The following is a 14,199-nucleotide window of genomic DNA, read 5'->3' as shown; positions in this document are numbered from 1 at the left end:
GGAATTAAACAATTTTAAGATAAGCAAAAGCTGAGAGAATTTACCTCCCACAAACCACCACCACAGTGCATTTTGGTAGGAATCCTACAGATGTAAATATTCTAAAGGCTAAATAGATGTCACCCAAGCGATAAACAAAGAGTAAAGAATATGATTTATAACATACAAAGAATGGTGGAGGAAGAAAAAGGAGGAAAAAAACAAAAAACAAAAAAAAGAACCTTAAGGTTCTGTTTGTAATACCACAGAAAGTGAGTTAAATTAGACTGTTAGATAGTAAGGGAAGTACCCTTGACCTTTTGGTAACCACAAATCTAAAGCCTGCAATGGCAATAACTACATACCTATTGATAACCACCCTTAATGTAAATGGTCTGAAAGCACCAATCAAAAGACATAGAATCACTGAATGGATAAAAAAACAAGACCAATCTATATGCTGCCCACAAGAGACTCACTTCAAACCAAAAGATATACACAGACAGAAAGTGAAGGGATGGAAAAAGATATTTCATGCAAGTAATAGGGAGAAAAAAAACAAGAATTGCATTACTTGTATCAGAAAAAATAGACTTCAAAACAAAGAAAGTAACAAAAGACAAAGGACATTACATAATGATAAAGGAGTCAGACCAACAAGAGGATATAACTATTATCAATATATGTACACCCAACACAAGATCACCTACATATGGGAAACAAATATTAATAGAATTAAAGTGGGAAATAGAATGCAATGCACTCATTTTACAAGACTTCCAACACACCACTCACTCCAAAGGACAGATCAACCAGACAGAAAATAAAGAGACAGAGGCACTGAACAATGTATTAGAACAGATGGACCTAACAGACATCTACAGAACACTCCATCCAAAAGCAACATGATACACATTCTTCTCAAGTGCACATGGAACATTTTCAAGAACAGATCATATACTAGGCCACAAAAAGAACCTCAGTAAATTCAAAAAGACTGAAATTGTACCCTCTTCTCAGATCAAACGTATGAAACTAGAAATAAATTACACAAAGCAAATGAAAAAACCCACAAACACATGGAGATTTAATAACATGCTCCTAAATAATCAATGGATCAATGACCAAACAAAAACAGAGATCAAGGAATAAATGAAAACAAATGACAACAATAATGCAACACCGCCAAATCTGTGGGATGCAGCAAAGGCGGGGCTAAGAGGGAAATAAAATGCAACACAGTCCTACCTCAGGAAAGAAGAACAATCCCAAATGAACAGTGTAAATTCACAATTAATTAAACTAGAAAAGGAAGAACAAATGAGGACCAAAGTCAGTAGAAGGAGGTACATAATAAAAATTAAAGCAGAAATAAATAACATTGAGAAGAATAAAACAATAGAAAGAATCAGTGAAAGCAGTAGATGGTTCTTTGAGTAAATAAACAAAATAGATAAACCCTTAACCAGACTTATCAAGAAAAAAAGAGAGTCTACACAAACAGAACCAGAAATGAGAAAGGAAAAATCACTACAGACACAATAGAAATACAAAGAATTATGAGACAATACTACGAAAAAGTATATGCTAACAAACTGGATAACCTAGAAGAAATGGACAACTTTCTAGAAATATACAACCTTCCAAGGCCAACCCAAGAAGAAACAGAAAATCTGAATAGACCAATTACCAGCAAAGAAATTAAATCGGTAATTAAAAGACCACCTAAGAACAAAACTAACTCCTGGACCAGATGGTTGCACTGCTGAATTTTATCAAACATTTAGTGAAGACCTAATACCCATCCTTCTTAAAGTTTTCCAAAAAGAAGAAGAGGAGGGAACACTCCCAAACTCATTCTACGAGGCCAACATCACCACTCTAATACCAAAACCAGGCAAAGACACCACAAAAATAGCAAATTGTAGACCAATACCCCTGATGAACATAGATGCAACAATACTCAACAAAATATTAGCAAACAGAATTCAAAAATACATCAAAAAGATCATCATCCATCATGATCAAGAGGGATTTATCCCAGAGAAGCAAGGATGGTACATTTGAAAATCCATCAACATCATCCACTACATCAACAAAAAGAACAAAAGCCACATGATCATCTCCATAGATGCTGAAAAAGCATTTGACAAAATTCAACATCCATTCATGATAAAAACTCTCACAAAATGGGTATAGAGGGGAAGTACCTCAACATAATAAAGGCCATATATGACAAGCCCACAGCCAACATTATACTTAACAGTGAGAAGCTGAAAGCTTTTCCTTTAAGATCGGGAACAACACAAGGATGCCCACTCTCCCCACTTTTATTCAACATAGTTCTGGAGGTCCTAGCCCTGGCAATCAGACAGCACAAAGAAATAAAAGGTATCGAGATTGGCAAGGAAGAAGTCCAACTATCCCTGTTTGCAGATGACATGATATTGTACATAAAAAAATCTGAAGAATCTACTCCAAAACTACTAGATCTAATATCTGAATTCAGCAAAGTTGCGGGATACAAAATTAATACACAGAAATCTGTTGCATGCCTAAACACTAATGAAGAACTAGCAGAAAGAGAAATCAGGAAAACAATTCCATTCACAATTGCATCAAAAAGAATAAAATACCTAGGAATAAACCTAACCAAGGAAGTGAAAGACTTGTACCCTGAAAACTTCAAGACACTTATGAGAGAAATGAAATTAGAAACCAATAAATGGAAACACATCCCATGCTCATGGATAGGAAGAATATTGTCAAAATGGTCATCCTGCCTAAAGCAATCTACAGATTCAGTGCAATCCCTATCAAAATACCATCAGCATTCTTCAATGAACTAGAGCAAATAGTTCTAAAATTCATGTGGAACCACAAAAGACCCTGAATAGCCAAAACAATCCTGAGAGGGGAGAATAAAGTGGAGGGAATTACAATCCCTGACTTCAAGATCTGCTACAAAGCTACAGTAATCAAGACAATTTGGTACTGGCACAAGAACAGACCCATAGACCAATGGAACAGACTAGAGAGCCCAGATATTAACCCAAGCACATATAGTCAATTAATATATAATAAAGGAGCCATGGATATACAATGAGGAAATGACAGCCTCTTTAATAACTGGTGTTGGCAAAACTGGACAGCTACATATAAGAGAATGAAACTGGATTATTGTCAAACCCCATACACGACTGTAAACTCAAAATGGATCAAAGACCTTTACGTAAGTCATGAAACCATAAAACTCTTACAAACAAACATAGGCAAAAATCTCTTGGACATAAACATGAGCAACTTCTTCATGGACATATATTCCCGGGCAAGGGAAACAAAAGCAAAAATGAACACGTGGGACTATATCAAGCTGAAAAGCTTCTCTACAGCAAAGGACACCATCAGTAGAACAAGAAGGCATCCTACACTATGGGAGAATATATTCATAAATGACATAACCGATAAGGGGTTGCATCCAAAACACGTAAAGAGCTCACGCACCTCAACAAAGAAAGAGCAAATAAGCCAACTAAAAAATGCGCAGAGGAGCTGAACAGACACTTCTCCAAAAAAGAAATTCAGATGGCCAACAGGCACATGAAAAGATGCTCCACATCACTAATCATCAGAGAAATACAAATTAAAACCACAGTGAGATATCATCTCACACCAGTTAGGATGACCAACATCCAAAAGACAAACAACAAATGTTGGCAAGGATATGGAGAAATGGGAACCCTCCTACACTGCTAGTGAGAATGTAAATTAGTTCAACCATTGTGGAAAGCAGTATGGAGGTTCCTCAAAAAGCTAAAAGTAGAAATACCATTTGACCAAGGAATTCCACTCCTAGGAATTTACCTTAAGAATGCAGGAGGCCAGTTTGAAAAAGACAAGCACCCCTATGTTTACCGCAGCACTATTTACAATAGCCATGAAATGGAAGCAACCTAAGTGTCCATCAGTAGATGACTGAATAAAGAAGATGTGGTACATATACACAATGGAATATTCAGCCTAAGAAGAAAATAAATCCTACCATTTGCAACAACATGGATGGAGCTAGAGGGTATTACGCTCAGTGAAATAAGCCAGGTGGAGAATGACAAGTATCAAAGGATTCCACTCATCTATGGAGTATAAGAACAAAGCAAAAACTGAAGGAACAAAACAGCAGCAGACTCACAGAACCCAAGAATGGACTAACAGTTACCAAAGGGAAAAGGACTGAGGAGGATGGGTGGGAAGAGACAGATAAGGGGGAAAAAGGGGCATTACGATTAGGACACATAATGTAGTGGTGGGGGGGACACGGGAAAGGCAGTATAACACAGAGAAGACAAGTAATGATTCTATAGCATCTTACTATGCTGATGAACAATGACTGTAACAGGGTATGTGGTGGGGACTTGATAAGAGGGGGCGTCTAGTAACCCCAGTGGTGTTCAAGTAATTGTACATTAATGATACCAAAATAAATAGATAGATTTCCAAGTTAATGTAAAGTTGTAATATCTGAGTATCTCCTCATTGAACTTCTGCCTTTTTAAAAAACTTAAGTTTGACATTCCATTCAGACCTTCCGGGTGTCACTGAGTTAGAAGCAGCACAAATAATCTACTTCGTAGATTAATAATGTAAAATTATTTGTAAAGTTAATTTTAAATAATGATATAAAATATCTAACTAAATACTTGAAATACATTTCAGAAATCTTGTTTTCACTCAAGAAAATTTCTAATAAATTACAGCAATAGGTCCTAAACAGAACGGCATAACTTAAGTTCAATCACCTCTAAACTAAAATAGGTGGAGTATGTGTTGTCTGTAGATGCACTACACAAGCACATCAGTTCCACTTGCTTTAGAACTCTTGATTTCAAATACTTTCTCAGACAAAACATACAATCAGTTGAAGCTCTCCCCTGCCTTCACTTTCTCTTAAATATGATCGATCCTGTGATCTCTCACAACCTACCATAAATGTCACAGCTTCTAAATAAAAAGTCTACGTCCTACTAGATAAAACGTTCTAAAATTTAAGCCCAGACGACAGAACAAGAGAAAAGACTAACCTGCACTGCCTTCTTGGTTATCAGTTGTTTCTTCATCAGGTCTTTGAATACCTTTTTGTTTTCCCTTTGTGTACATATTAAGATTCCCCTAAAAATGTTTAAATGAAAGCCATTAAAACTTTTAGTATATTTATTTTTTTAAATGCAGTAGAACCTGCCAATCTTGCTTAAAATGAAGATTTTTACAGCTATAAACTCTTACAACTCCAGCAATAACTAGTGACTGATCAAACAAATGCCAAACAATTCAAAAACTTTCAAAATGATAACTAATTTAACCAAAAAATGGATAGGTATTATAGATAAAAGGTTAAACTGGAGATTATTAAATCATCTTATTAACGAAAGAATATATTTACTTCCTCTGTTTTATTAAACATTCCCAAGTCTTCAAGTTTTCTCATTCGCTGTCTACGCATCTTCTTCATGTCGTCCATTTTTTGAAGTACAGCTTCAGCAGTGCTTAAAAGAAATGATATAAATATAACCTGAAGATGTAAGAGTAGTACATGTTTAAAAACTTTTCTTCCATTGTGTTTGTTGAGTGCTGGGATTTCAAATATTTTAAATAAGAGGCATTGATTTACATGTATAAAAGCATTTGAACATTTCATTCCAAAAATTTAAATACATGTAATTATTACAAAGTCCTCTAATAATCATTCGCCTTCACTTTACACAAACTAAATGCATTAAATATTTAGACTAGTCAAAATGATTCCTCCCCTACAAAAATTTTTGGTAGCTAAATCATCCTGACATATAAGAAAATAATTCATACTTACTTTGTTATAAGTTTGTCAAATAGCACAGACTGGTTCACACTGCCATAACGACTTCTAATCCTACAACTTCGGCGAACTTCAACATCACCATTCTCTTCATGCAAGTGTTCTGTAGTTTGAACAATGTCTCTAGTCCTCAGTGATCGAGTAACTGGAATCACTTTGTCTTCATAGATGTATACATTCAAAAGCAAATGGGAAGTTTGAAATAATAGCATTTACAAAACAATTCGAAAATGAACAATAGCTACACTTTCATACAACAAAATTTTAGTAACTTGAACTTACCTTTTTTAAAAAATATTAGAAAACAAAAAGTTACAAAACACACCTGCCATATGATCCAGCCATTTCACTCTCAAGGAAAGATATACAATACACTTGTACACACATGTTCAAAGCAGTTTTTTGACACTTTAAACTGTAAACCCAGATGTCCATCAAAAAATATAAATTGTGGGAAACAACCTAAGAATCCATCAATAGATGAATGGATAAAGAAAATGTGGATGATACACTGAACAGGATACTTTTCAGCCATAAGAAAGGAGTAACACGGATGGATCTTGAGGGCATTATGCTAAGTGAAATAAATCAGACAGAGAAAGACAAAAACTGTTGATGTCACTTATATGTGGATTCTAAAAAAGCTGAAATCATAGAAACAGAGGTTAGAATAGTAGTTACCAAGGACTGGGGGGTGACGGAAAGGTGGAGATGCTGGTCAAAGGACACAAATTTCTAACTATAAGATAAGTAGGTTATGGGGATTTAATGTACAGCACAGCAATTATAATTAATAACACTGCATTATATACTTGAAAGTTGCCAAGAGTAGATCTTAAATGCTGTCACCAAAATAAATGGTTTTTATGTAACATGATGCAGTTGTTAGCTAATGCTATGGTAGTAATCATCTTGCAATATTAAAGTGTACCAAATCAACATTCTCACACAATGTTTTATGACAGTTACATTACAGTAAAGCTTGGGAGGGAAAATTGTAGTATATCCATACAATGGAATACTACTTCGCAACAAAAGGCAACAACATAGATGATATTCAAAGTAACCATGCTAAGAGAAGCCACACAAAAAAGAGTGTATATGTGTAATTCCATTTATGATAAAACTAGAATATGCACTCATCTATAGTGACAGAAAGCAGATCAGTGCTTACTCAAGAATCTTGGAGAGAGTGGAGGACATGGAAAGAAGCTGAGGGAGCCAGGAGGATCATAAAGGGGCCAGAAGAAATTTTGCAGGGTATGGTTATCTTCACTATCTTTGGTGATGGTTTCAGAGCATATACTTATGTCAAAACCAAATAAAATTGTACACTTTAAATTTGGACAGTTTACTGTATGTACTTCAATATACTTGTACATAAAATATGAATTACATGTTTTAAAAATTTGAAATGCCTTTAATATTACTTACCATCTTTGCACTCTTCTTTTTTTGTATTAGCCTGCTGTCTAGCCAACTGCCTATATGGAAAAAAATACTGAATAATTCAAAATAATAGACATAGTTTTAATCCTATTATTTCATTATACTACAAACTAACACAAAAAGTTAAATCAGCTTGGAGAGCAAATACTCAAAGGTATGTAAAAATCATGGAAAAAAATAGCTTGAGAATGTCTACCAAACTCTGAGAATACTGCTGTGAAATTCAATGTTATATTCATGAACTCTGAGCTAAACAGAATTAATCAAATTAAATATTTTACTTAAAACAAAAAATGAAATCCTTAGCCTTAAATACTGAGGTATAACTGAACTAAGCACTGAGCAATAACAAGACAAAGTTTTATACCCGTAGATATAGTAGTACCACACCCAGGAAGAATTTATAACTAAAGACAGAACTAATATCCCCTACTTGATATGTCAAATTTCCTTCTAAGAACATTTGATGGCTACAATCTTTACAAAACTTGGATTATCATTCACATGTAGAGACAGTCTTACTTGTGAAAAAGGTATCCCATCACCTGCAAACTGGCAGACAGAAACTATTGAATTGGAAAGAACACTTTACAAGGCTTTAAAAAAAAAGAAAGAAAAGAAAGAAAGGAAGGAAGGAAGGAAGGAAGGAAGGAAGGAAGGAAGGAAGGAAGGAAGGAAGGAAGGAAGGAAGGGAGGAAGGGAGGGAGGGAGGGAGGGAGGGAGGGACTCTCCCCTCATCTTTTTTCCAGAATCTGCTGAACAAACAAAACAGGTCTCATTAACTTATTTTAGGGGACCCAACTTCCCATACTTGGATAGCTCTATGTATTAATCAACCTATGTATCAAACCTATTTGAAAGTGCACTGGTTATACACATGGAATTTCAAATGTGACACTTTAAAATCAAATGAAACCATCTTACCCAGAACCCTAAGAGTTAACTTATGTAGCCTTATAACAATGTGAGTCATCATTAATCTCTTACTTCTTTTGGAACACAGGTGAGAACCAAGAAAATAAAAACCTTGAGCAATCCACCTGCAGGTAAATGTCTAGTTTGTTCACAGGCTCAGACTTTTCACATACAGGAAACCATCCCTCCAAACCATGTAGATCTACGCTTTTATAAACTACACCCCTATTAGATGCTAGGGACACAAAGATTAAAGCAGTCTTTTTTTTTGTTTTGTATTAAGGTATCATTGATACACAATTACTTGAGCAACACTGTGGTTACTAGATTCCCCCCATTAGCAAGTCCCCACCACATAACCCCATTACAGTCACTATCTATCAGCAAAGTAAGATGCTGGTCACTACTTGTCTTCTCTGTGCTACACAGCCTTCCCCGTGCCCCCACTACATGATGTGTGCTAATTATAATGTCCCTTAATTCCCTTATCCCTTCCTCACCCCCCTGAGACCCCCACTGCCACCGTCTTCAGTCTCTTTCCCTTTGGTAACTGTTAGTCCATTCTTGGGTTCTTTAAGTCTGTTGCTGTTTTTTGTTCCTTCAGTTTTTGTTCTTGTACTCCAGATGTGTGAAATCATTTGGTATTTGTCTTTTTCTGCCTGGCTTATTTCACTAAGTGTAATACCCTCTAGCTCCATCCATGTTGTTGCAAATGGTAGGATTTGTTTTCTTCTTATGGCTGAATAATATTCCATTGTGTATATGTACCACATCTTCTTTATCCATTCATCTAGTGATGGACACTTAGCTTGCTTCCATTTCTTGACTATTGTAAATAGTGCTGCGATAAACATAGGGGAGCATATGTCTTTTTGAATTAGGATCCTGCATTCTTAGAGTAAATTCCTAGGAGTGGAACTCATGGGTCCAATGGTATTTTTACTTTTAGTTTTTTGAGGAACCTCCATACTGCTTTCTACAATGGCAGAACTAATTTACATTCCCACCAGCAGTGTAGGAGGGTTTCCCGTTCTTGGTATACTCACCAGCATTTGTTGTTTGTCTTTTGGATGCTGGTCATCCTAACTGGTGTGAGGTGATATCTCACTGTGATTTTAATTTGTAATTCTCTGATGATTAGTGATGTGGAGCATCTTTTCATGTGCCTGTTGGACATTTGAATTTCTTTTTTGGGGAAATGTCTGTTCAGATCCTCTATTTTTTAATCAGGTTATTTGCTTTTTGGTTGTTGAGGCATGTGAGCTCTTCATATATTTTGGATGTCAACTCCTTATCAGATATGTAATTTATGAATATATTCTCCCATAGTGTAGGATGCCTTTTTGTTCTACTGATGGTGTCCTTTGCTGTATAGAAGCTTTTTAGTTTTATATAGTCCCACTTGTTCACTTTTGCTTTTGTTTCCCTTGCCCATGCAGGTATGTTCATGAAAAAGTTGCTCATGATTACATTAAAGGGAATTTTGCCTATATTATCTTCTAAGAGTTTTATGGTTTCATGACTTACATTCAAGTCTTCCATCCATTTTGAATTTACTTCTGTGTATGGGGTTAGACAGTAATCCAGTTTCATTCTCTTACATGTAGCTGTCCAGTTTTGCCAGTATCAGCTGTTGAAGACACTGTCATTTCCCCATTGTACATCCGTGGCTCCTTTATCGTATATTAATTGACCATATAAGCTTGGGTTAATATCTGGACTCGTCTTTGGGTCTGTTCTTGTGCCAGGACCAAAACTGTCTTGATTACTGGGCTTTGTAGTAGAGCTTGAAGTTGGGGAGCATAATCCCCCCTACCTAATTCTTCCTTCTTAGGATTACTTTGGTTATTCAGGGTCTTCCGTGGTTCTGTATGAATTCTAGAACTATTTATTCCAGTCTGTGGAAGAATACTGTCAGTATTTTGATAGGGATTGCACTGAATCTGTAGATTGCTTTAGGCAGGATGGTCATTTTGACAATATTAATTCTTCCTACCCAAGAGCATGGAATGAATTTCCATTTATTAGTGTCCTCTTTAATTTCTCTCAAGAGTGTCTTGATATTTTCAGAATATAGATCTTTCACTTCCTTGGTTAGGTTTATTTCTAAGTTTGTTTGTTTTTTTGATAGAATTGTGAATGGAATTATTTTCCTGATTTCTCTTTCTGCTAGTTCATCATTCGTGTATAGGAATGCAACAGACTTCTGTGTATTTATTTTGTATCCGGCAACACTGCTTAATTCAGGTATTAGATCTAGTAGTTTTAGAGCGGATTTAGGGTTTTTTATGTACAATATCATGTCACCTGCAAACAGAGACAGTTTAACTTCTTCCTTACCAATCTGGTTGTCTTTTTTTTCTTTGTGTTGTCTGATTGCCATGGCTAGGACCTCCAGTACTATGGTGAATAAAAGCAGGGAGAAAGGGCATAATTGTCTTGTTCCTGATCTTAAAGGAAAAGCTTTCAGCTTTTCATTGTTAAGTATGATGTTGGCTGTGGGTTTGTCATATATGGCCTTTATTATGTTAAGAGTTTTTGTCATGAATGGGTGCTGAATTTTGTCAAATGCTTTTCCAGCATCTATGGAGATGATTATGTGATTTTTGTCCTTTTTATTGATATTGTGGATGATGTTGATGGATTTTCAAATGTAGTACCATTCTTCCATTCCTGGGATGAATCCCAGTTGATCATAGTGTACGATCCTCTTGTATTTTTGAATTCGGTTTGCTAATATTCTGTTGAGTATTTCTGCATCTGTGTTCATCAGGGATATAGGTCTGTAGTTTTCTTTTTTTGTGGTGTCTTTGCCTGGTTTTGCTATTAGAGTGATGCTAGCTTCATAGAATGAGTTTGGAAGTATTCCCTCCTCTTCTATTTTTTGGAAAACTTTAAGGAGAATGGGTATTATGTCTTCTCTAAATATCTGATAAAATTCAGCAGTAAAGCCATTTTGTCTGGGCGTTTTGTTCTTGGGTAGTTATTTGATTACCAATTCAATTTCATTGCTGGTAATTCATCTGTTTGGATTTTCTGTTTCTTCCTGGGTCAGTCTTGGAAGGTTGTATTTTCTTAGAAAGTTGTCCATTTCTTCTAGGTTATCCAGTTTGTTAGCATATAATTTTTCACAGTATTCTTTAACAAATCTTTGTATTTCTGTGGTGTCTGTAGTGATTTTTTCTTTCTCATTTCTGATTCTGTTTATGTGTGTAGATTCTCTTTTTTTCTTGGTAAGTCTGGCTAGTGGTTTATTTATTTTATTTATTTTCTCAAAGAACTAGTTCCTGGTTTCATTGTTTTCTATTGTTTTATACTTCTCAATTTTATTTATTTCTTCTCTGATCTTTATTATGTCCCTACTTCTACTGACTTTGGGACTCATTTGTTTCTTCTCTTTCCAGATTCAACAACTGAATTTAAACTGTTCATTTGGGATTATTCTTCCTTCTTTAAATAGGTCTTGATTGCTATATACTTTCCTTAGAACTGCCTTTGCTGCATCCCACAGAAGTTGGTGCATTGCGCTGTTTTCATTTGTCTCCATATACTGCTTGATCTGTTTTAATTTGGTCATTGATCCATTGATTATTTAGGAGCATGTTGTTAAGCCTCCATGTTTGTGAGCCTTTTTGTTTTCTTTGTACAATTTGTTTCTAGTTTTATACCTTTGTGATCTGAGAAGTTCGTTGGTAGAATTGCAATCTTTTTAAATTTGCTGAGGCTCTTTTTGTGACCTAGTATGTGGTCTATTCTGGAAAATGTTTTCATGTGCACTTGGAAAGAATGTGTATTCTGCTGCTTTGGGATACAGTGTTCTGTAGATGTCTGTTAGGGCCATCTGTTCTAATATGTTGTTCAGTACCTCTGTCTCCTTACTTATTTTCTGTCTGGTGGATCTGTCCCTTGGAGTGGTGTGTTGAAGTCTCCTAAAATGAATGCATTGCATTCTATTTTCCCCTTTAATTCTGTTAGTATTTGTTTCACATATTTAGGTGCTCCTGTGTTGGGTGCATAGATATTTATAATAGTTATATCCTCTTGTTGGACTGACCCCTTTATCATTATGTAATGGCCTTCTTTGTCTCTTGTACTGTTTTGAAGTCTATTTTGTCTGAGACAGGTACTGCAACACCTTCTTTTTTTCTCCCTACTGTTTGCATGAGATATTTTTTTCCACCCCTTCACTTTTAGTCTATACATGTCTTTGGGTTTGAAGTGCATCTCTTGTCGGCAGCATATAGATGGGTCTTGCTTTTTTATCTAGTCTGTAACTCTTGTGTCTTTTGATTGGTGCATTCCATCCATTCACATTTGGGGTGATTATCGATAGATATGTACTTATTGCCATTGCAGGCTTTGCATTCGTGGTTACCAAAGGTTCAAGGGCAGCTTCGTTATCATCTAGCAGTCTACCTTAACTCACTTATTATGCTATTATAAAGACAGTCTGATTATTCTTTTTTCTCTCCTTTTTCTTCTTCCTCAACTATTTATATGTTAGGTTTCATATTTGGTACTCTTTGTGCATCCCTTGACTTTGTGGGTAGCTGATTTAATTTTGCATTTGGTTAGTATTTAGTTGGTCTACTTCCTTTGCTGAGGTTTTATTTTCTCAAGTGACACCATTTTTGTCTTAGGCACACTTCCATCTAGAGCAGTCCCTTTAAAATACACTGTAGAGATGTAGGAGGTAAATTCCCTCATGTTTGCTTATCTGGGAATTGTTTAATCCTCCTTCAAATTTAAATGATAATCTTTGTGGGTAGAGTATTCTTGGTTCGAGTCCCTTCTGTTTCATTGAATTGAATATATCATTCCACTCCCTTCTTGCCTGTAATGTTTTTGCTGAGAAGTCTGATGACAGCCTGTGTGTTTTCCATTGTAGGTGATCTTTTATCTCTCTCTGGCTGCCTTTAATACTCTCTTCTTGTCCTTGATCTTTGCCATTTTAATTATTATATGTCTTGGTGTTGTCCTCCTTCGGTCCCTTGTGTTGGGAGATCTGTGTGCTTCCACGGCCTGGGAGACTACTTCCTTCCCCAGACTGGAAGTTTTTAGCAATTATTTCTTCAAGGACACTTTCTATATCTTTTCTCCCTAGAAAACTGCATACACACATATAAGTTTAAGCATTATTTCAGAGGTTTCATGTGCCCCTGAAAACCAAAGGACCTAAGAAATATAGATCTTGACCTCAAGGCCTGACAATTACTCAAATCTTTCTGTATTATTCCAACAGTCTTGGTCCCCTGGTCTTTGAGTCCTAAACAGATTGAAAACAAAGGGGAGGAAACACAGAAAGGAAATAAAGAGATTAGTACAGTTAGATAAACTGGCAACAGCAAAAGGGGAACCCTTATAAGGACCAGGAAAATTACATACAGCAGAATTTAAAAACACTGTAGGCCTTTATACAGTCTTACACAAACAGATCCTGATGCCATGGCTGTGTATAATAGTCTTTGTAATAATGATCTGAATACAGATTTTTCTTTTTAAGACAGGAATTCTTCTCCAAAGAAGACAGACTAAGGGCTAATAAACCCAAGAAAAGATATCCAACGCTACTGACCATCAAGGAAACGCAAATGAGAACTATAACGAATACTTCACACCCACTAAATGGCTAAAATAAAAAAGACACACTATGACAAGTGCTGACAGGATGTAGAACAAATTCAATTGTCATACACTGCTGGTGGGAATGCAAAATCATACAGCTGCTTTGGGCAATAGTTTGGCAGTTCTTCAACATTAAAACTGAGTTACCAACTGACCCAGCAATTCACTCCTAGATACATACCCGAAAAAAAACCTCTAATGTTCACACAAAGAGCTGTGCACCAATATTCATAGCATTATTCATAATAGCCAAAAAGTAGAACCAATCAAATGTCCATCAACTGATAACCAGAGAAGCAAAATGTGATATATCTATAAGCTGGAATCTCACTTGGCAAAGAATGAAGTGCTGACAGAAAATT

General features: G+C 35.7%; 1 protein-coding gene across 5 annotated transcripts in view; it reads right to left on the bottom strand.

Moving 5' to 3' along the window:
* Nucleotides 1–14,199, bottom strand: part of ATAD2 (ATPase family AAA domain containing 2) — a 94,160-nt gene that overhangs the window by 66,376 nt on the left and 13,585 nt on the right. For all 5 annotated transcript variants that reach the window (XM_073230057.1, XM_073230056.1, XM_073230060.1 and 2 more), the window contains 4 exons: nucleotides 7,283–7,332; nucleotides 5,843–6,008; nucleotides 5,417–5,519; nucleotides 5,058–5,145 (listed from right to left, as the gene is read on the bottom strand). In XM_073230057.1, the coding sequence (XP_073086158.1) occupies nucleotides 5,058–5,145; nucleotides 5,417–5,519; nucleotides 5,843–6,008; nucleotides 7,283–7,332 (407 nt within the window). The remainder of the gene's footprint in view (nucleotides 1–5,057; nucleotides 5,146–5,416; nucleotides 5,520–5,842; nucleotides 6,009–7,282; nucleotides 7,333–14,199) is intronic.

This window comes from Manis javanica, chromosome 2 (genome assembly GCF_040802235.1).
Source record: "Manis javanica isolate MJ-LG chromosome 2, MJ_LKY, whole genome shotgun sequence".
Classification (NCBI taxonomy): Eukaryota; Metazoa; Chordata; class Mammalia; order Pholidota; family Manidae; genus Manis; species Manis javanica.
This window is presented reverse-complemented; position numbering and strand designations above follow the sequence as displayed.